Raw genomic sequence first — 23,071 nt, 5'->3', positions numbered from 1 at the left:
AATAATCTGGCTTCATATCTAGACCAACACAGGACCCTCAGCTTCCTACGGATTTGGGTGAGTATATCTAGAGTTATTGGCCTTCTCCTGTCCTGGCCGTGAGGCCTGGACCTGCGCCAGCCCTCAAGCATCTTCCGGACCACAAAATGCGAACAGGGATCCGCAGAAAATAAAGTTTTTGAAAAGAAGGATATTGCTGCTGAATGAATATTGAGGGTTTTGGGGGCCTGGCCAAGATCTCTAAGGTGGACCAAATACTCTATAACTTCAGACTTGGACGGTGGCCTGCCTGGCTTGAACCGCTCCTTTTTGATGCGGAAGGATGTGAAGTCTAGCCATGCCTTATTATACGATCTCAGGGTAGAAGGCGCTAGCGCAGACAATACTCCCTTTATTGCTTCTCGTTGCCAATATTCCAGAGGTGCTCCGGGAATGGTTGCGGCTGCTGCTGCGCATCCGGCGCCAATGAGCGAAAGCGTTCCATCTGGAAACGAGATAGAGCATCCGCAATGTTATTATCAATACCAGGGACAAACTTGGCTGAAGCGTGAAGGTTCAACCGCAGGCAGGAAAGGACAAAGTACCGTAAAAGGGACGCTACTCTGGGCGAACGTGACGATTGTTTATTCAACACTGACACTACCGCTAGATTGTCCGTCCAAAAACAGACCCTATGGTTTTTGAACTGGTCTTCCCATAAGTGGATTGCAACAACGATGGGAAAAAATTCTAAGAATGTCAAGTCCCGTAGTATTGGTTTACCTTGCCAGGAGGAAGGCCAGTGCTGAGCAAACCACTGGCCCCTGAAATAGACACCAAAACCTAAGGACCCAGCAGCGTCTGAATGTACTTGGAAATCAGACTGGAGCGCCAAACTATCCTGCCACAGCGATATGCCGTTGAAGCCATCCAGGAATTGCAACCAAACCAGGAGGTCCGCCTTTACCGCCTTGGAAAGGCGTACCCTGTGATGGGGTGACCGCAAGCCCGCGGACAGCTTTGCTAGGCGGCCGCAGAAGGGACGGCCGGGGGACACCACACGGCAGGCGAAGTTGAGGTGCCCCAGGAGGGATTGGATTTGCCTCAAGGTGACCTTTTTTAAAGGCAGCATTTGGGCGATCAGCTCCCTTAGGGCAACCAATTTGTCAGCTGGTAAGCGGGAGGTTTGGGCTACAGTGTCCAGTTCAATGCCTAGGTAGGTCATAGTAGTGACCGGGCCCTCGGTCTTCTCGCTTGCCAGAGGGACCCCCAGATCCTCAGCTAAGGACTCGAACGCCCGGAGGAGAGACCTGCACTCCCCAGCGTCACTTGCCACCAAAATAAAATCATCGAGATAATGACCCACCCCTAGAGTGCCAGTTCTAAACTTTAGGGCCCATTCCAAGAATGTGCTGAAGGTCTCGAACGCGGCACAGGCAATAGAACAACCCATGGGCATTGCTTTGTCAATAAAGTAAGCTCCCTGGAATTTGAAACCCAACCAGCGGTAGTCTTCCGGATGAACCGGGAGTAGGCGAAATGCTGACTCAATGTCGCATTTGGCCATAAAGGCACCCCTGCCAAAACTTCGGACCAACCGCACGGCTTGATCAAAAGATGAATACTTCACCGTGCACATCTCTTGGGGAATGGCGTCATTAACCGAGGTTCCCTTGGGATATGACAGGTTGTGTATCATTCTAAATTCACCGGGGGCCTTCTTTGGGACAATACCGAGCGGGGAGATATGAAGCCCTTCGATAGGTGGAGTTGCAAATGGGCCGGCCACCCTGCCGGCTGTAACCTCCTTCTGAATTTTTTTAAACGCGATATCTGGCCTTTCTAAGACTGATTTCTGGTTAGGGGGGCAAGTGGAATTGGGTGTGAAAGCAACCGGAATTCTAAAACCTTCAGAAAACCCCTCATCCAGTAGGTGGGCTGCACGCCTATTTGGGTAGGACTTTAACAGTTCTCTCAAGGGTTCCAATTTTATCGGGGAGGACGCGAGGCTTAGGGAGATGTTAGTAACGAGCCCCTGGTGGCCCTTGGGCGGGAGCTGCAGGTCCCGCGGGGCCACCCCTGTTTCCCCGGGAGAGGTGACCCCTGCCTCCATGAAAGGGCTGCTGCCTACCTTTGAAGCAGTTGATAGCCGGGTGGCTGCCTAAGCACCTATCGCATTCGTGCAGGTACTTACAAGTTACGCGCTGGCAGGTACCCTTGTTGAAGTCCCAGCACTGTCTACGGCGTTGGGTCTCCACCTTACCAGATTTTGGCTGTTGAGCGGTTTTCTTCTCGATATTGGGCCCCACATGGTCAAACCAGCAATTGTTGTCCTTTTGGTCCCAGCGCGTTGAAGACAGCAGCGAGGCATTCCTCCGGAAGTCTTCATCATACGCCAAAGCAGCTTCGTCTCCTGCCAGCTCCCGAGCCCTCCTAACGTGTGTCAGGTAGGACACGAGGTGCGCCCCCCTCTTGGGATAGCAACTTGACACCACAGCCATGAAGACTTGATAGCCATTAAGCCAATTCTCGAACGTTCTCTCTACCCGAGGTGCTCTGTACCTCCTTTTCCCATAGTACTTTATTTTCTCCCCTTTTCCCTTGACTTGCACTGGAGGCAGCAAGGAAAACATATCCACATAATTGCCATTCAGAATCTTATTCCTTTTCCTCTTAGAGAGGTGGTTCCCCAGAATAAAGTCAGTGGCCGCATTGGTTGAGACTTTAACGTCTGGAACCAGGGCCCCATCCTTCCACTCGAGCGTGCCATTAAATGTCTTCCTGTGTGAGTTGGCCCTCCGCTCATGCACCCATTGGGGAGCTCCAATGTCCTCCCCCTCCCCCCAATAAGTTTCCATCGGAGCGTCACTATCCCCATCTGATGAGGAGGTACCTGTCTCATCCTCGGATTCCGAAGTATCCCTCTTCTTGCTTTTCTTAGACCGGTGCTTCTTCTTCGCCTTCCGCTTTCCGCCCCGTGACGTGTCTTCACGGGGGGCCGAGTCGCCGGCAGCAGCCACCTGCTGAGGGGGCAGCTCCTCCTCAGAAGATGACTCCTCCGAGGTGCTTGGTTGCCTCGGGTTATCCTGGAAAACACTGGGAACGTCAATCACCTCCTGGCGCGGGGCTGATGACGAGGCCACCGCCGGTCTGGCCCTTTGCGCGCTCGCACTAGGTTTTTTAGCTGGTGCCTTGCCTTTTAGCGGACCTGACTTTGATTTTTGAGTTCGAACGGCTTGTGAGCGCGTCCGTGGCCTGCTGGGGGCCTGCCCAACCACGTTAGCCGCACTAGTGGAGGGACCATCCTGACCTTGCTGACTGGGGGGTGTATCAGGTATGCAATCTTGTGACACCTCGACAATGTTCGGAGAGGGAGTGATAGGTGCCCTGCACTGCGCGTAGAATGACTGAAGCGCGGAAAAAAGCTGGGCCAAGGCCTGAGGGTTACAAGGGCCTGTTGGCATCAGGGCGCTACCGCGCTGAGATTGTTGGGGGTCGCTGTTCCCCTCCATGTCAGAGCCGAAGGCAACGCCTCGGGGGAGGGCGCAAGTCAAATTAAGTTTGTAAGCAAATCGGGTGTTTATTTTATTTATTGTTTATCTATTTATTATTTATTTATTTATTTATTTATTGTATTTTATTATTATTTTATTTATCTATTATAGATTTATTTAGTTATTTATTTATTTTATTTTATTTTATTTTATTTTATTTTTATTTTATTTTTATTTTTTTATTTTTATTTTTTATTTTATTTTTTTTAATTTAATTTAATTTTATTTTATTTTATTTTATTTGTGTATGTATTTACTTATATATCTATATTTGTTTATTATTTATTTATTTATTTATTTATTTATCTATATATATGGTTTCTTATTTATATGTATTTATGAGACTGGGGCTATCGCTATCTATCTTATCTGCTATAGTTGGCTGAGGATCTGGCAGAACAGAGTAAATTAAACTGCCAGGGAAGCCACTAAGTATGTCACTGGGGAACAATAGCCCTAATTACAGGTCGTTAGCCTTAGAATTGTCCTGCTGGCTGGTGATATAAAAGGGTTTCTATGGCAACAAACGATCTAGCCAGCAGCAATAGCAAACCTTCGATGCCCCAACACAGGCGTTCCTACGGCAACGCTTAATGAATCTCAAGGGCAGGCCTGGAAAAGCAATAAACACCGCAGGAATATTCTGTATTTATTTATTTGCCCCCAATAAAATTGAGCAATTTGGGAATAACCTTATAAGCCACCAAATATCCTTTTGAACACCCTGTATAAGACTACCAAACTATAACTCAGCTTGAATTAATTTAGCGCCAAATAACCGAATAATTCTAAAATGCTGTGAAGGCGGCCGCAAGAAACAGGCTAGGTTACAGCCTATTAATCCTGAAATAATGCAGCATAAGAAAGATCAGTATTACCACAATTGCTTTTGCTGCAACTGCTATGCTGCTGTGTTGCCACAAGGGCTCACAGGCTAGGCTGCCTATGGCAAAATGGCGGCCGCCACAGGCCACGTGACCAGAAACAAATGGCGGCCGGATACAACACGTAACCTAGCAACGGTGCCGGTATACGGTCCCAAAACAAGCAATGCAAACAATGTATCCCCAACACCAGAAACAACAAGCCCCTGTAATGAGCCAAGGATTAAGGGGCAAATGAGTAGTACCCGAGCCGGCCGTCCCCTGATCAGCAACAAAAACCCGGCAACAGCACAGACCAAATAAGACTCCCACTTTGCAGCCCCCAGAAAATGAACGCTCACGTGAAGTTCCTGCCCCCCTTGGGTACCCTCCCGGCTTGGGGGACGCAAGAACGCTCCCTTGGGGCCCGCAACCCTCTAGCAGCCCCTGGAGCCCCACGTTCCTGCGGCGGCGCCTGCCGCGCGTAAACTACTGGGGTGCAAGGTCCCTTAGAAAAAACCTGTGCGTTTTAATGCCGAGGAGCACTGGAAGGCGTATATCGTCGGCTGTTCTCGGCTCTGCTGATGAGCGGCCGCTGGGAGGCTGCTGAGGGGCTGGCGGCGCTTCAACCCGCTCCCGCAGCTCAGCTGATGAGCGCAGCTCAGCTGGTGAGCGGCCGCTTGCCGGCGCGCAGCTGGAGAGCGGAAGTCGGCGTTCAAAAGCCCCGCTGATGATCGGCAGCTAGCAGGCGAGCTCCTGCCCGGCTAAACAGCTGATGAGCGCTCCCGGCGTGGCTGCGCTGAAGTCCGGACCACGAGGAGCGGCTGGCCTGGAGGACGACGAACCCCACGGCGACCTAGTAAACCGCGTCGTCTCCGAAGGTAAAAGGGGCGAGCCGAGGGCTGCCCCGACCTTAAGTGGCCTTTGGAAGGCCCGCCCCTGCCGCCAGCCGATTGGCTGGCGCCACGGGGATGCTAATTAGGGGAAATCCCTGCCTCCCCCGAGGCTGGCCCCAGCCTCGCGGGAGCGAGAGTGGGCGGGGTCGTAATCCCGCAACCCCCCCTCCTCCTGACGATCGGAAGGGGCATTATGGTCCAGCTCTTACTTCCATACATCACTACTGGGAAAACCAGAGCTTTAACTATACAGACCTTTGTTGGCAAGGTGGTGTCTGCTTTTTAAGATACTGTCTAGGTTTGTCATTGCTTTCCTCCCAAGAAGCAGGCGTCTTTTAATTTTGTGACTGCTGTCACCATCTGCAGTGATCATGGAGCCCAAGAGAGCAATCCTGAAACCATTTTGACTCTCCCAAACTCACCTCAAGTATTTCTCTGCAAGGAGGGGGGAAACGGGAAAGCCCCTCCACTGTCTTTTGCTTAGCTGTCTTAAGGGCTTATGTGTGTGTGTGAGTAAGATGAGCCTGTGACCTGGACTTGGGAATTAAAGCATTTACATTCACAAAAGAATGGCCAGGCTGCCCAGGTAGAGCAATGTTTGACCATTATCAGGTTTCCTGGCAAACAGGATTTCTGTGGAACACCGCCCCCCTGTGATGTACAGTGGGGGGGGGAGTGTTTGATCCCCTGCTAAATTTGCCCGTTTGCCCTCTGACGAAGAAATGACCAGTCCATAATTTTAATGGTAGGTTTATTGTAGTTGTGAGAGACAGAATAACAACAGGAAAACCCCCAGAAACCCAGAAGACAAAAGTCAGAGGTTGATGTGCATTATAATGAGTGAAATCAGTATTTGATCCCTTTGCAAAAGATGACTTAGTACTTGGTGGCAAAACCCTTGTTGGCAATTACAGAGGTCAGACGTTTCTTATAGGTGGCCACCAGGTTTGCACACATCTCAGGAGGTGTTTTGTCCCACTCCTCTTTGCAGATCCTCTCCAAGTCAGTAAGATTTCGAGGCTGATGTGTAGCTACTCAAACCTTCAGCTCCCTCCACAGATTTTTGATGGGATTCTTGAGCCACTCCTTTGTTGCCTCCCAGTCCAGCCTTGTGCAGGTCTACAGTCTTGTCCCTGACATCCTTGGACAGCTCTTTGGTCTTGGTCATGGTGGCTACTTTGGAATCTGCTGGATTGATTGCTTCTGTTGACAGGTGTCTTTTGTGCAGGTACTGTAAGGAGCTGGGGTTACAGGTAAGACCTCTCCCTTACAACAGGTGCTTCTAATCTCAGCTCGTTACATACAGTGAAGATACCAGGTAGCCTGACATCTGGCTGGTTGATAGGGGATCAAATACTGATTTCACCCATTCCCACCACCCTTCTGAGTAATACCCCTCCCCACAAGCGGCCCATGGGGGTCGTTTAACCGGCCCATGGACCCCTGCCCCCCACTCGGGGACTCCCGCCTCCCACCCGCTCGGCTCCTGTGTGCCGCACTAGACCAGCATGGAGCAGAGTGTGGACCGTCTTCCATGACGCTGGCCGGCTTCCCATTGGCTGCAGGAAGCTACTGCAGCCAATGAGAAGCTGTGCACGCCTCCTCTGTGCCAGAAGGAGCACCAGAAATAGCATTTGTGCATTTGGGACCGTGAACCGGCCCAAGCCACAAAAACTTTGCCAACCCCTTCTCTAGAGGAGAGGGTGTGCAAGCCTGTGGCGTGTGCCATGAAGGCCGTTGCTCTGGCCAGAGGGCTGAAGAGCAGTGAGACAGAATGATTTTTTTATATACTTTATATGTTTCTTTATTGGACCAGTAGCATAATTTGTAATATTGCAAGTTCAACAAATTCTTTAAGCAGAACAGAAATAGGTGAGCTGTTTATTCCCACATGGGAGATCCCCAACAGATGAGCTGAACTGAGGACGAAGATTCTTGAAGATTTGCTGGGTGACTCTGCTGACTTATAAAAGGTAAAGGTAAAGGGACCCCTGACCGTTAGGTCCAGTCGTGGCCGACTCTGGGGTTGCGGCACTCATCTCACTTTCTTGGCCGAGGGAGCCGGCGTACAGCTTCCGGGTCATTTGGCCAGTATGACTAAGCCGCTTCTGGTGAACCAGAGCAGCGCACGGAAATGCCGTTTACCTTCCCGCCGGAGTGGTACCTATTTATCTACTTGCACTTTGACATGCTTTCGAACTGCTAGGTTGGCAGGAGCAGGGACCAAGCAATGGGAGCTCACCCCGTTGCGGGGATTCGAACTGCCAACCTTCTGATCGGCAAGTCCTAGGCTGTGTGGTTTAAGCCACAGCGCCACCCGCGTCCCCTGCTGACTTATAAGGAACCCCAAAGGGCATAAATGCCACCAGCAGGGCAATGGTCTGGGATGACACAGCTTTGTTCCATCTGAAGGTCTACAGAGATCGTTCATCCTTGGCTCACAGGGGAAGGTGCTCTTGCACTCAGTCCTACTTCCAGGATTCCCATGGGAACATCTAGTAGGCCATTGTGAGAGCAGTAAGTGGACCATGATGTAGTGGGGCACTAAAAAGGTACAGCTGGAAAGGCAGGGCTGGGGGACCTCAGCAACTCAGTGGGATGGAAGCCTCTGGTGTTTGATGGAGTTATCCAGGGGCAGGGATGAGGTCACGGACCCCAACACTTTGGCTTATGCTCACAAACGTAGGACACAACGTATGGGCAACGGTCAGTTCTAAATTTCTGAAAACCTGGAAAGAGAAAGAGAGACAAGCTTAGTCAGAGTCAACACTTGTCCTGAGCACATCCAGCCCAAGGAAAACAAACAGGTGGCAGTTCAGTTCTTTTTGGCAAAACACTCGGATCACAGCAAGGTATTTTGAGCAGCATGTCCTCCTTAGGTAAAGGTAAAGGGCCCCCTGACCATTAGTTCCAGTCGTGACCGACTCTGGGGTTGCGACACTCATCTCACTTTATTGGCCAAGGGAGCCGGCGTACAGCTTCTGGGTCATGTGGCCAGCATGACTAAGCCGCTTCTGACGAACCAGAGCAGCACACGGAAACGCCGTTTACCTTCCCGCCAGAGTGGTACCTATTTATCTACTTGCTTTCGTACTTCTAGGTTGGCAGGAGCAGGGACCGAGCAACGGGAGCTCACCCCATCGCGGGGATTCGAACCGCAACCTTCTGATCGGCAAGTCCTGGGCTCTTTGGTTTAACCCACAGCGCCACCTGCGTCCTCCTTACAGTTTTCCAAAACAGTTTCGGTTCTAGCCAAAAGGCAAGAGCCTGAGGCAAACTTGCTGCAAACAACAGGTATTTATACTTTATATTGTGCTGACTCAGTCTGACTCACTCTCATGTTTGCTGACTCACACCTAGCCAGCTGCAGGTGCGGCGGAAGCACACCTTGATTAACCCTTTCTTGTCCTTTCTCTCTGCGTGCACAAACTAACACTCACAGCCTATTCTCTGCCGTAAAGGTAAAGGGACCCCTGACCATTAGGTCCAGTCGTGAACGACTCTGGGGTTGCGGCGCTCATCTTGCTTTACTGGCGGAGGGAGCCGGCGTGCAGCTTCCGGGTCATGTGGCCAGCATGACTAAGCCACTTCTTGCGAACCAGAGCAGCGCATGGAAACGCTGTTTACCTTCCCGCTGGAGCGGTACCTATTGATCTACCTGCACTTTGACACGCTTTCAAACTGCTAGGTTGGCAGGAGCTGGGACTGAGCAACGGGAGCTCACCCCATTGCGGGGATTCGAACCGCCGACCTTCTGATCGGCAAGCCCTAGGTTCTGTGGTTTAGACCACAGCGCCACCCGCGTCCCCCATTCTCTACCTTACCGCTGTGCAAACTATTAAATTCGCTTGCAAGAGGTGTTAAGGCATCAGAGTCAAATGTAGATCTCAAGACTGCATGCCCAGTTGTTACGCTCACATATCTGAAGAAGCTTCTTCACCCCTATCGTTCTGCCCATACAGCTCCAAGGGCCTTCTGGCGGTTCCCTCCCTGTGAGAAGTGAGGTTACAGGGAACCAGGCAGAGGGCCTTCTTGGTAGTGGCACCCACGTGGACTACTGCAATGTGCTCTATGTGGGGCTACATTTGAAGGTGACCCAGAAACTACAACTAATCCAGAATGCAGCATCCAGACTGGAGACTGGGAGCAGCCACCAAGACCATATAAGGTCAGTCCTGAAATACCCAGATTGGCTCCCAGTACATTTCCAGGCACAATTCAAAGTGCTGACCTTTAAAGCCTTAAACAGCCTCGGCCCTGTAGACCTGAAAGAGCGTCTCCATGTCCATCATCCAGCCTGGACACTGAGGTCCATCTCCGAGGGCCTTCTGGTGGTTCCCTCACTGCTAAAAGTGAAGTTACATGGAACCAGGCAGAGGGCCTGGTGGTGGCACCCGCCCTGTGGAACACCCTGCTATCAGATGTTAATGAAATAAACAATGATCTGACTTTTAGAAGACATCTGAAGGCAGCCCTGTTTAGGGAAGCTTTTAATGTCTGATGTTTTATTGTATTTTTAATATTCTGTTGGGAGCTGCCCAGAGTGGCTGGGGAAACCCAGCCAGATGGATGGGTGATTGATTGATTGATTGATTGATTGATTGATTGATTGATTGCTGTGTAAACACATTTGGCTAGCAGGTATCACTAGCAAAGCATTTGATAGCCACCTAACTCCCCCAACACAAAGACCAGGTCCTGAAAGCTGACTCCTTACCATCTTGGTGAGACAAGAAGACACAAAACTTGACGCCAGAATTGTCAGGTTCCCCCTCACCCCAAGGCATGAAGGAGGCTTCAGATCCATCTGACCACTCCCATTTTCCATCCTGTAGGGATGCAGAAAGAACAGGTCACAAACAGACCCACCAGTACACACAACTTGCTACGTGATCATTCCACCCAAATGAACCATAGAAAATCTTCCTTGACTAGCAGGACATCAACCAGGAGCCCCCAATGACCCTTTGGGGTGTGGAGGAGGGAGCAAGGAGAGTTGGGGTGGGGAAGACAAGCACAATTCTGCTCCCCCCCCCGGAAATATTTGAGTTCTTTTATATATATATATATATGATTTTTATTAAGATTTCAGTAAAAGATTAAACAGAAAAACGTAAGCAAGAAATACACAAATACACAATACATAATCCAAAGAAGAAGAAAAAAACAAAACACAGAGAACAAAAAAAAAGAAAGAAACAGAACAATTAAAAACAATATCACCTTTTCATTACCGTTTTTAAATTTACTTATTTTCTGGACCTCCTCATACCTCCCTCTTTTGTATTCCAGTCCAAATTGTTTGTCCAGCAATTTCTTTTCCACTTTTTTAATCCCAATCTTTAATCTTAATGTAATATAGCATTAAAATTTTACCTCTTAAATACCAAATTTCCATTTCCTTAAACTTCTTTAATCCTAATCTTTAATCTTAGTCTATCTATAACTTTAAATCCTGTACAGCTGGAAACCACTTATTTTCAGTCCAACATCACTCTAGCATTCTTTAATTTTGCAGTGTTTAATTCTTTAATTTTGCGAAACACTGCGAAATATTTAATTTTGCAGTGTTTAATTCTTTAATTTTGCGAAACACTGCGAAATATTTGAGTTCTTAAAAACTGTGTGAAACTAAAATGAGAAAGAGTGGCTGATCTTCCCATTGTGGGAATGTTCAAGGTGGCAGAAGAGGATATATTTATTATTAATATCCTTCATGACTTGTGCTAGCAAGTTCCTTTACTTAGCAGAGTGCATTCCCCTTTACACAGCAGAAAACTAGTTGCAAACTCGTGTGAGTTTCTTAAGACAATACGCAATTCAATCTGGCTTGTCCAGACTGAAATGTGTTTTAATTAGGGTAATATTTTCCTGGTAAGACCCCTTGAATCCCTCCTAAAAGAATAAAGGCACCACAGTCTTATTCATAAGCAACAAAAAGAAAGTTTGCTCATGATCAGGCAGAGAATAGTGTGATCCCTGAAGGCAGGCTTAAGGCTTAAAGTTACAAATTTATACTAACGGGATTAGCCTGTAAGGGAGATGACCTGGGGCAGCCAGCAGTTCAGTCCAGGAAGTTTGCAGGATGAAAGGAAGATGGGAAAGAGAGAGAGTGGAGGCATGCTCTTGCCTTTTACCAGGTCTGGAAAGGTCACGCCTACCCACTAGTCACATGCAAAAGGAAGGATGCTCCAGGCCAGGAGGAACAGGAAGTTTCGACAGGCTGGACCAAACATTCCCTTGCATGTCCACTCTAGGAAAACAAGGAATGTTGTACTTGACTGCTTCCAGTGGGTTACATTCCCACACCCATTAGTTTTGAAGGAATGGGCTTCCCAAATCTAAAAACCTGACTGTGTAGTCAGTCTGGAACGGGCCCCAAAATCCACATTTTTCCTTCTCCAAGGGAGCATTTCTAAAATGCATTAACTTGAGCTGTTGAGCAAATGCATAACAGTAAGCCAGCTGTATAAACAAAGTGCTCTCCTTTATCAGTCTGTGACGGCAGTGGATGGCCTTGGCTGTTCCAGTGGAGCAGGGATGGCACGTCTGGGTCTTATCTTACATCCTGACCACACTCTGACGCACAGACCTAGTCCTGGAACAGCGCCAGGAGAGTTGGTGACCTTCTTACCCCAAGATAAGAGTGCCGGAACAGGAATACCCTTATATGATCAAGAGTACAGGAAGAGGAACACCCTTTTATGGTTAAGAGTACCGGAGCAAGAACATCTGTGATGTCAACCTGCGTGTATAAGCTGACGTGGCTGCGCATAGCCGTTGCCGGAGAGCGCTGCCTTTTTCCTGGGACAATTTGGCTTCTAAAATAAGCACCCGTGAGTACTTAAACTTTGAACAATCGGACTTTAAATAAGGACTTGCGAGCAGAAAGGAATTGGACTTAAAGATTTACTTCAATTTGGTACTGAAACGGGAAGGTCTAAACAGGAAGTCAGCCTTCCGTTTCTTTGTAGTCAGAATAAAGCAAAGACAACGTAAACTAGAGCTTAGAAAATCGCTTCTAAAGGATTGGCTTTCATCATTTAAAATTGTCGAACCCCCCTTCGGCAGCAGGAGAAGAAGGGGGATCTTTTTTTGGGACTGTTTAAACCTGCAGAAGTGAGTTTAAAGTAAAGTAACTTTCCACTGTCCTGATCCTGGAGCGGGGTGTCAGGACTGACGTTTGAAGCTCATTGACCAGAGACAAACGTTTTTGACAGATAGTTAAAAGAAGAGAAACATAGTGATTCCACTGTTTCCTTTCGCATTTTAAAGGAACAAATATTGACCAAATATCTCAAAAAGGATACTCTGTTGCAAGAACAAATAGAAGTTCTCCCCCTAGAGGGAGACTGTGAAATTGTAACTAATTCTAGGGAGCTTGCAGCTGTCACAGATTACAATCGTGGGAATGGACTTGTGACCTTGTAGGACAATGTATTCAGAGGCTCTGTTGTGTGCTCTCTGTAAAATAAGTGCCCTACTGGAACAGTTAAGTGAGAAGACGGATTTGATGACTAATGCGGTCAGAATTTTTGAACAGGAAGTGGGAAACTATGTGGAACCCACCCAGGAATCAGATCAGGAGTGCGTCCTGACAGAGCAGATGAGAGAAGAGGATGTTGCTGAATCTTGGGCGCCAGAGATGGAGGGAGCTGCGGCCTTGCAGGAACATGAGCTTTTGGATTTGACAAATGAACTTGGAAAAAGCCAGATTTGGAAAGATAAAGTTTGGATTGGTTTGGAAATGGGGGGTTGGATAGACCCCCCTATGCAGGGATGTTTGGACTTTCCGAGTCTGGCAATGGGCCGTGAGATGTTTGCAGCTGTGGGGGCTCTCAATTTTGGAGGGATTCTGAAACATGTTTTTAAATACCACATGGAATTGAGTCTGGATTATGGAAAAGGGGCTGATTTGTTGAAAAGGGTCAAAAACATCACCAAGCTGGAGTTCCCACGAGTGAAAGGAGAATATGAAGAAGAGCTGCGGAAGGGACATGGAAGTGACTTAAGGGCCTCGGATATAAGGTTACCAGGTTAATGCGCTAGATCGATGGGAAAAAAGGACTGACAAAACCCGGGACCAGGAGGAAGGGACGCTGGATGAAGATTGGATTGTTTTTATTTCTTTTTCTCTTATTACCAGGATTGTTTTATAAAATGGATGAATGTTAGAAAAATGTTGGAACGAAATTTCCTGGCTCTAGTAAAAATGTTTAAAGAATTAGGTAAGAATATTATGGTTGTGAGAAGTCGGTAAAAATAAGATTTAAGTTTAAGTTTTAAGGTTTCTTATAAGAGAAGATGAAAATAGATTAAGGTAATGTAAAGACAGAATATTATGAAATATGGAAAGGATTTGCTGCGATAATTATTAACTAGGATACAAAAAAAAGGGAGGAGGAGGTCAAAGAAAGAAGGTAATGAGAGTTGAGGATTTGAGAATGATGGATTTATTTTTGTCTGTTTGCGGTGTATTTTTTTGTGTGTTTTTTTTGAATTTGTATTGTTGGATGTGGTTTGCTTTTTCTTTGTTTTTTCTTTTTTCTTTTTCTGCTTTGTTTTTTCTCTGTAATTCAAAAAAAAATCAATAAATATCATTTAAAAAAAAATAATAAGCTGACGTGGCTGGATTCCTGGGGAAGGGGGGAGAGGGTGCCTGGAGGATATATATACTGCATGAAATTTCTTTTCCTTTGGACTTGCTGTGAACTGATCACGCAAGTGCCTTCTGCTATCCGGAGAGCAGAATAAACTCTTTCTCTGAATCAACCTCAGTGTCATTTGACTTCCTTTCTCCCTCCCGGGAGCAACGCAGACGCCACCAGTCGGTAAAGTCTAATAAGGCTACAGTTTTAGCTTTCACAGTATTTTCACATGTTGGTTTTAAAAGGTGGTTAGGGCAGGTGTAGCCCAGAACATCTCAAGGGCATCAGCTGTAGAAGCTTCATGGAATACCCTTCCCACAGAATTCATTCACTATTAGCTCTGACAGGGCAAGGAGAGAAGAAGAAAGGCTTGGATGCTCACCTTATCTTGGTCAGATAGTCCGATCCAAACGTGTTGCACTTGTGAAGCTGAAAGGTGGAGAGCTAACAAGCGCAGGTCTTCTGCATCACGCAGAGATGCGAGGTGGTCATTGGGATCATATTTATGGCAGGCTTCCTGAGAGGTAACAAAAATATGAGTTTAATGCAACTAGGTGTGCCTTAGAAATGTCCTGAAAGTCAGGCTTGGGTTGAATATTGGCTTGAATATTGATTTCAATACATTGAAATCAAGGTCCAACGTCCGACAGCCTGGAAATGCAGGTTTTGTTTGGCCGCTGCAGAAGATAGATGGGATAACCTGCCCATTTATATCTTTGTTTCTTCATCTTCACACTGCACCTTTCGATGTTATTGTCAGCAATATCTGCATTATACCCATTTCCCCCCAAATATGCACGTTTGCCCCATATTATTTTCTGGGAGAGCCGCTTTGCAACTTTCAAAAGATAGATGTGTTTTGGTTTGTGTGTTATTTCAGGACAAGTGAAATAAGGAGGGTCTCCTCAACGTGCTAATCACACCAAATTTATTCTAGGTTCATCCCCCCCCCCAAAAAAGCACCCAGATGCCCTTCTCACTTCTGCCTCATCCCATGAAAGTGGTGGGTCGTCAAAGACTTTATAGCAGCCATCACCCCATCCCTGCCAGTCCGGGAGACAACCTGGAGGTAAAGGAAAGGGAGGGCATTAGCATTCAACATGACAATAGCTGCACATGAAATGAGCATAATAAAATCTGCTCAGGGCGATCACCGCCCCCACCTCCTGTTGAAAGAATGTGGGGAAGAGTCACAACCCATATCACTCACTTTATTTTTGTTGTTCTTGTTGTTGTTGTTGTTTTAAAAATCACCGTATTATTCCATGTATAAGACTAGGGGGGTTTTTTTACTAAAAAATTACCGTATTTTTCGCTCCATAGGGCGCACCTGACCATAGAGGGGGAAATCAAGGGAAAAAATTGTCAGTATCTTCAGCTCACAGGCAGAGGTACCTGGCCTCCCCCAAGGCAATTGAGCGAGATACTGTGTCTACTGTCCATCTGCGATCCCGGCAGGCTAGGTAAACAAACCCGGCGATTCTTCTCATCAGTCGTGAGAAGAACACACCCTCTGCTTCTCTGCTTCTCTCTCCCTCCCTGCATTCTCCCAGGGAGGAGAAATGAGACAGACAGGAGTCCTTTCTACATGTTTTATTCCTGTCACTCAACAGTACATAGAAATGTGACTGCACCCTTCAGTCTCCATCAGAAGAGTCACAACTCCTCCCCTGTACTTCCAGCACAGGTCATATGACACACTGAGCTAACATCCGGTGCTCAGTACAGAGAATAGGCTCCACCTTTTCTCCAACAGTACATCTGCACTGTTTTGCATTCCAGCCATCTGGAGCTGGCTTTTGCCTTGGTGCTTTTTCCCAACAAAAATATGATCCCCCCCCCCAGCTCTGGGAGCAGCGGACAGGCTGCAGGCAGTCTGTGCGCTTCTCCCAGACCTTCTTCCTGCTTTTGCGGGAGGTGGGGGAATTCCCCCACCTCGTGCAGAAGCCGTGCGCTCTTTAAAGGGGCTGTGCGGCTTCTGCTGGCTTTTCTAGGAGGTGGGGAAATTCCTCCACCTCCAGCAAAACTGGCAGAAGCCGCACGCTCTTTAAAAGGGCTGCACGGCTTCTCCTGGCTTTTCTGGGAGGTGGGGGGATTCCCTCACCTCTCGCAAAAGCCCACAGAAGCCGTGCGCTCTTTAAAGGGTGTGTGGCTCCTGTGGGCTTTCTACGAGGTGGGAGAAGGGACTGATGCGGCCAGTCAGTCCCTTCTCCCTCCTGGGGAAAAGCCCGCAAGAGCGCACAGAGCTTGTGTGCGGCTCTTGGGGGCTTTTCCCGCCTGCCTCCCCCCTGCATTCACTCCATAGGATGCACACACATTTTCCCTTGCTTTTTAGGAGGGGAAAAGTGCGTCCTATAGAGCGAAAAATACGGTACGTTTGAAATTTGGTCTTGTCTTATGCATGGGTTCCTGCCAACCTAGCAGTTCGAAAGCACGTCAAAGTGCAAGTAGATCATTAGGTACCGCTCTGGCGGGAAGGTAAACGGCATTTCCGTGCACTGCTCTGGTTCGCCAGAAGCAGCTTAAGTCATGCTGGCCCCATGACCCGGAAGCTGTACACCAGCTCCCTCGGCCAGTAAAGCAAGATGAGCGCCGCAACCCCAGAGTCGGCCTCAACTGGACCTAATGGTCAGGGGTCCCTTTACCTTTACCTATACATGGGTAGTGCTGAGGTGTGACGGGTGATTGGTTGCAGCCCTGAGGAGGAGATTATCAGCGACGATAGGGTGGGTGATTGTTGATTGTGGCAAGTGCTGTTGGCGATTGTCTGCCTTTGCGGCAATTGGGCATTTGATTGGAGTCTGTCGTCAGAGATTGGGCAGTCTGTTGGTGGCTTTGGCAATGCGTGCGATTGTAAGTGTCAGTGCATCGAGTGAGCGACTTTCAGCAATCCGCCCCCAAAAAAGCTTAACAACTCTTGGCAATCTCCCCCCATTTTCTTAATTCTGAGTCCCCAAAAATAGGGGGCATCTTATATCCAGGTGCGTTTTATACACAGAAAAATACGGTATATGCCGTTTTCCTGGCCAGGGCAAGCAAATGAACAATAAAGAAAGCTATTCCAAAAAATGGGGCAAAAATGACTCGGGGAAGGCTATTTGAAACAAGTGCCTCTCTGAGGCCTTCTGAAAGGCGTGGCTGTCTGCTGCAGCTGTACCAGGAGCTTCAAAAATGCAGAGCCGCCACAGAAATGGCCTTTTCGCATATGGTCACTCACCGGACTGGTCAAGGTGGTGGACACACCAAGACAGCTTCTAATTGGGATATCGGTGTGCAGGCAAGATGGTAAAAGCATGAGAAGTTCAATAGATATAGCATAGGACTGACTCATTCAGGGGCCTCAAAGGTCAAAACCAAAATGTTAATCTCGGCCAGCACAAGTACTGGAAGCCGGTACGGCCAGTACAACATACAAGTGCTATTTAAGCTGATGGCTGCAAGCGGGTTAGGAAGCACATTGCAGTAGCATACAGCACATTGCAGTAGCATAGCTGTCAACGTTTCCCTTTTTTAAAGGGAAATTCCCTTATTCTGAATAGGATTCCTCGCAAGAAAAGGGAAAAGTTGACAGCTATGTGCAGTAGTGAAGTCTGGAGAATGAGATGCATACAGATCACATCTACCACTCGTGAGATGCAAAGATACATTACCACCTGATGGGTTCTCCTCGGAGCCCACCGAGAGCTCACAGAACAGAACAAGGCTGGTGATGAAGAGGCTGGGCCAGCTGGAGGATATGGGCTGCATGTGTCCTTGGCGAGAGAAAGAAGAAAAGCTGAAAGAAAACAGCTTTCCAATCTTGGCTAAAAGAAGGTGGTGCATCACTGCTGCTTTTTTAAATACCATCTGTCAGGAGTCCAAGTTCCCAACTTGATAGCACAGTAAGCGTAGATAATTAAAAAGGAGGATTTGTTGCAAATACAAAGAGATAGCTCCGGAAGTGTATGTATGGAAGTGAGAGCTGGACCATAAAGAAGGCTGATCGCCGAAGAATTGATGCTTTTGAATTATGGTGCTGGAGGAGACTCTTGAGAGTCCCATGGACTGCAAGAAGATCAAACGTATCCATTCTTCAGGAAATCAGCCCTGAGTGCTCACTGGAAGGACAGATCGTGAAGCTGAGGCTCCAAGACTTTGGCCACCTCATGAGAAGACAAGACTCCCTGGAAAAGACCCTGATGTTGGGAAAGATTGAGGGCACAAGGAGAAGGGGACAACAGAGGACGAGATGGTTGGACGGTGTTCTCGAAGCTACAAACATGAGTCTGACCAAACTGCGGGAGGCAGTGGAAGACAGGAGTGCCTGGCATGCTCTGGTCCATGGGATCCCGAAGAGTCGGACACGACTAAACGACTAAACAACAACAAAGCTCCGGACGGCTCTAACAAAGCCTCTGGCATCATTACTCAAGATGACCTTTCTGAAGACTGCTTCCGGTGTCAACAGAAGATATTGAACTTACAATCATTGTGCCTCGTCTTTTGCTTCCTATCTAGCAGCCCTCCCATTTGCCAACTCTTCGGACTCAGTGGATCAGCTCCAACCTCTTTGTGTTCTGAGAGGCTATCTCTTAGTCTGTGCCTATTTGTGCTTCCTGTGAGCTTTGGCTGTGTTCTAGCCTGCTTTCAGCCACCAAGGTCAGGAAGAGCCAAAGTCTGCAGCTGCCGGCTCTCCACTGCCTGACTAACATCTAAGCCTCTCTGTTCCTGGCTGCTTTCTGCAGTTGGCTGCAAACCTTCGCTTGGAGCTGGCTCATTCCTGACACCATCCAAAGAAGTCTTTGATGCCACCAAAGCCCCACATGAGGCAAGTGTCTCCACACTCTCCACTTGCCGTGATGGAGAGTCAAAGAGATCAAAAGCGGAAAGATTACTCACCTGGTTCATCAGTTTGTCTCTCTCTGAGTTGATTCTTGTTCCTTATTCCAGCAAATGTTGAAAGACTTCAGGCTAGAAAATGGGTGGTTATGAGGCATTTATAGCCTAAAAAGTGGGTGAGAGAATGTGGTGGTAGACACTTGGCAGCAGAAGTGAAGCCAAACACACAGCAAGATCTTTTACATCTGAGCACAAAAGTACACAGAGATCTATTTCATCTGAGAGCTACCATTGATGGTCCAATATCCAACTGCTATGAAGCTGAGAGATTAGCCAAGAGAATCATCCTAGAGGAGGACAATGCAGGAACGTAGGAAGAGTCCTGCTAACATCAGCCCACGCATTGGACAAGATGAGGTGAAGGCTGTTCCTCTCCTACTTTTCAAACAATTTTACGAGCTTCAAAACAGAAGGGGACGACAGAGGACGAGATGGTGGGACAGTGTTCTCGAAGCTACAAACATGAGTCTGACCAAACTGCGGGAGGCAGTGGAAGAAAAAAGTGCCTGGCATGCTCTGGTCCAGGGGGTCACGAAGATTCGGACACGACTAAATGACTAAACAACAACAATGTGTAGCTCCTCACTTTGTTCTCTGTGGGTGAAATAGGTGCACATTGTCCTGCTGGAAAGAAAGAGAATGCCTTGCCTTCTGACTGATGAATACAGAAAACTCAGCCTAGCAATTGTGTGTTTTGTGTTTTCTGTCTCCAGGAACAGATGCAGCCTTCCTCTGACCCCAGGCTCAGACTCCTTTGCACCAGCCTTGTTCTGATATGTCAGCTCTCCCTTGTCTTAAACAGAGAAATAGTTGGCGACACCGGCGTCTACTCCCCAGAGACGGGTACTGTATCTTTTCATCTCTGAGGTGGTTGCTGCCTTCTTGAGGGAAGGAACACCTTTTGGCAGCCTTAGAAAGCCAAAGGTAGATTCATTTACTGAAGAAATGAACCTATGCTGCCAATTCTCGTAGTAGACCAGTATAAAGTAAGCAGCACATAAGCGGCACACAAAACGCTACCAAACCATTCTACGTTCTAAATTGAGAGAGCTATGTACAAGATCTACTACAGAAGCCACAAACAGAAAACTCATTCAAATTGTGTCCGGCACCCTGTCTAACTCTTGATCAAACTTACCTTTGTTGATATTGAAGGGACAGGTTACCCCACCTGTGTAGTCACCCCAGGCCTGTGTATTCACCCCAACTAGGCCCAACTAGGCCCCAAGACTTCCCAAATTCTTTCTTCGAGGATTCAGTAGCTAAAATACATTAGCTTTTGCTGTATAACGTATTTTTTTAAAAAAAATAATATTTATTACTTTTCCAACAATTTAGACACTACAAATCCAATACAATACAATACAAAAACACTACATAACACTAACACTAACACATTAAACACATTAAACTAACAAAACAAAACAAAAACAGTTTAAAACACATCAAATAATTTCAATATCTTATCTTTCATTCACTTATTTCAATGACCTCCCCACACCTCCCTTTTTGTATTCCACTTCTGTTAATTGTTTCAGCAATTCCTTTCCATCTTCCTCTGCTTTCTATCCTTTAATTATCTTAACAGATTCTAACCTTATTTTTCCCTTTAATACTCTATTAATCTATTTGTACTTAATTCCTTATAACATTTCTACTAAGGCCATATAACTTCATTCCAACATTTTTCTAACATTCATTAATTTTACAATATTTCTGTAAATAGTCTTTAAACTTTTTCCAGTTTTTTGGGTTGAACGGGATGGGAACTAGGGTTTTGGAGAAGGAATTAACTGTGAGTGGGGGAGAGGGGTTTCAGGAGGAGACAGGACTAACATTGGTTAAAAGGTGAAGTATTTAGGGGTTGGCATGGCTGCTAAAGATGTGAACTTAAGGACAATTATGAGGGATGTTGGATTGAGGTGAAGGAGGATTTAGAAATGTGGACACATTTGAAGTTATCATTGTTAGGCCGAATCGCTGTGGTAGAGATGAATGTGCTTCCAAGGATGTTGTTTTTGTTTCGAACATTGCAAATTTTGGATGGGATGGACTGTTCCAAGAGGTGGCGGAAAGATATTTCCAGATTTGTCTGGCAGGGCAAGAAGCCTCGAATAAAATTTAAGATACTAACTGATGCCAAAGAAAGAGGCGGATTTGCCCTGCCAGACCTTAAACTTTATTATGAATCAGCTTTTGCTGTATAACATAAAGTAGCTGAAATAAACAAAGCCTTCTCCCCTTCTCAGTAAAAGATGGCCTTGTCAGTCCCGAGTAAGAGACGGGATGGCGCATCCAACCAGGTTGCAACTATTCTGACTGCGCTGATGCACAGACCCCGGGAATGGCGCCAGGAGTGACTGTGGCATTCGTATGGAGCCCCCGGTCGTCTCACGTACTATTGACCCGTACACCACTAATCCGCTGCCACCAACCAGGTCCTCCCTGGTAAAATCACTTCAGTCTCAGTCAGCTTTTCAATTCATAAAGAAGTGTGTCTTTTATTTCAGACTTAAAACAAAACTATTACAGCATTCCAAATAGTGTTCCTCTTTACTTTCTTATTCTTATGTTCCTCTCTCTATCTCTGCTACCTCCCCACACTCAAGGACCAACTGCCCTAACTGTCTCTCTATAACCAACTGCCTTTCCCAACCAGCCAACCCACTCAAACCAACCAACTACCCACCCACAACTCCCAACGAACTAACTAGCAGAACTCCTCCCAGAACCAGTTTTATAGACCCACTGACTCCACCCCCCGGGTCCTGTCTGTGCAACCTATTTAACTATTTCCCCTCCAGCACTCTCTCATATATGGTAATGTCACATACCTCCCCCCTTAAGAAGTTTCGATTCAGGAGGGTTAACTTCTTAAAGTTACACTCCTGATCAAACAGTTTTGTATGTGGTTTTGTTTTTTATCTATCTATCATCTATCTATCTATCTATCTATCTATCTATCTATCTATACATACATACATAAACAAGCAAATGGTTGATTGTCTTTGTTCATCCTTCACTCTCTGGTTTTCGTGATAAGGCATCCGCCACAATGTCCAATGATTCTTTCTCAACCGTTGAGAGGTGCTTTTTTCTAGGCAGTAACTTCTTGCTGGTGTAGGTGATTGGATGTAGGTCTCCTTCTGGTCCTGGCTGGCTTAAGACGGCCCCATTTCCAGTGTTTGAAGCGTCCTCCTGTTACACGGTAGGGGTTCACAACAATGGGTTTGGCTTCCCCTGTGTCGATCCAATGTTCCACACCTTTGGCCACTCCTGGAATATTACTGAACAAGGATTCATATTCCAGCAAGATCTGTTTTGCTTCCTCTGGCTGTTTAAGGGTTAAAGTCGGAGCCAATTTTATGTCTGTTAATCTACTCTGGGACTCTCTCTTGTTCCCCCAGCATGGTATGCCTGGTTCACATGAATCCTCTCATAAGGTATACAGTGTCCATTTTTCTGTTCTAAAATACGGTTTGATCATATTTACATGCACCACTTTTCGCCCTTCCTCTCCTTGCTGGATCACATAATTTACTTCATTCATTTTGGCTTTTGTTTTGTCTTGCCCGGTGCCTCTTCTCTGACATATGTCACAGGCTTGACAGTATTGTTTTATTTGTTTCCCCATTCCTGGCCAATAAAAATTTTGAGCCACTCTCTGTTTTGTACGTGTAATACCCATATGCGCTCCAAATACACTGTTGTGAGCGTGCTGGATTACTAATTCTCTTCTCACTTCTTCACGCCCCCTGCATGGTGGGTCAAGGACTTCTCGATATAAAAGGTCCTTGCTCAAACAAATCTGTTCTGGGCACTCAGGAGTTAACGGCCTCTCCGACTCGGCTGCCTCAAAGTACTTTTGTATCTCAGTATCTTCTTTTTGCTTTTTGGCAAAACTTGGGGTTTGACTTTTAGTCAAAGGAAATAAAAAGGTGTCTTTTCTTTCCTGATCATCCCCTTGCTGTCCTTCAGCACTGTCTGCCTCTGCTACTGTATCCACCCCCTCAGGATTAGGTGACTGTGGGCTCCCTTTTGCTCTGGTAACTATGAAAGTACTCTGCACATGTTCTAAAATGCCCCAACCAATGAGCACAGGGACGGGAATTTCTTCCGAAAGGGCTACCTGCCCAGTTTTTGAACCTGACATCTATTTCCACCACCTTTAGGATCTCTGCCTGTTTCAAAATTCCTTTTAATTTCATTACTTTTCCTGGAATTATGGCCTCATCCCTGATTATTTCCGGGTG

The 23,071-nt window shown here is 47.0% G+C and overlaps 1 protein-coding gene across 4 annotated transcripts; it reads right to left on the bottom strand.

The window, feature by feature from the left end:
- Positions 1 to 6,750: 6,750 nt before the first annotated feature.
- On the bottom strand, positions 6,751 to 23,071 carry LOC308486421 (C-type lectin PAL-like). Of its 4 annotated transcripts, none has more exons than XM_081023259.1 (6): positions 17,591 to 17,801; positions 14,921 to 15,003; positions 14,323 to 14,457; positions 11,454 to 11,545; positions 10,010 to 10,121; positions 7,458 to 8,021 (listed from the first exon to the last, which is right to left on the bottom strand). In XM_081023259.1, exons 1-6 carry the CDS (start codon positions 17,784 to 17,786, stop codon positions 7,917 to 7,919), a joined length of 723 nt encoding a protein of 240 aa, XP_080879385.1. In that variant the 5' UTR covers positions 17,787 to 17,801; the 3' UTR covers positions 7,458 to 7,916. The 4 variants fall into 4 exon arrangements, 3 of the variants coding, with proteins under 3 accessions (XP_080879387.1, XP_080879385.1, XP_080879386.1); XM_081023260.1 differs by having other exon boundaries at positions 7,459 to 8,021; positions 17,594 to 17,801; XM_081023261.1 differs by lacking the exon at positions 11,454 to 11,545 and having other exon boundaries at positions 6,751 to 8,021; positions 17,591 to 17,847.

Source organism: Podarcis pityusensis, assembly GCF_964106645.2.
Source record: "Podarcis pityusensis genome assembly, chromosome: 10".
In the NCBI taxonomy this organism is placed as follows: Eukaryota; Metazoa; Chordata; class Lepidosauria; order Squamata; family Lacertidae; genus Podarcis; species Podarcis pityusensis.
This window is presented reverse-complemented; position numbering and strand designations above follow the sequence as displayed.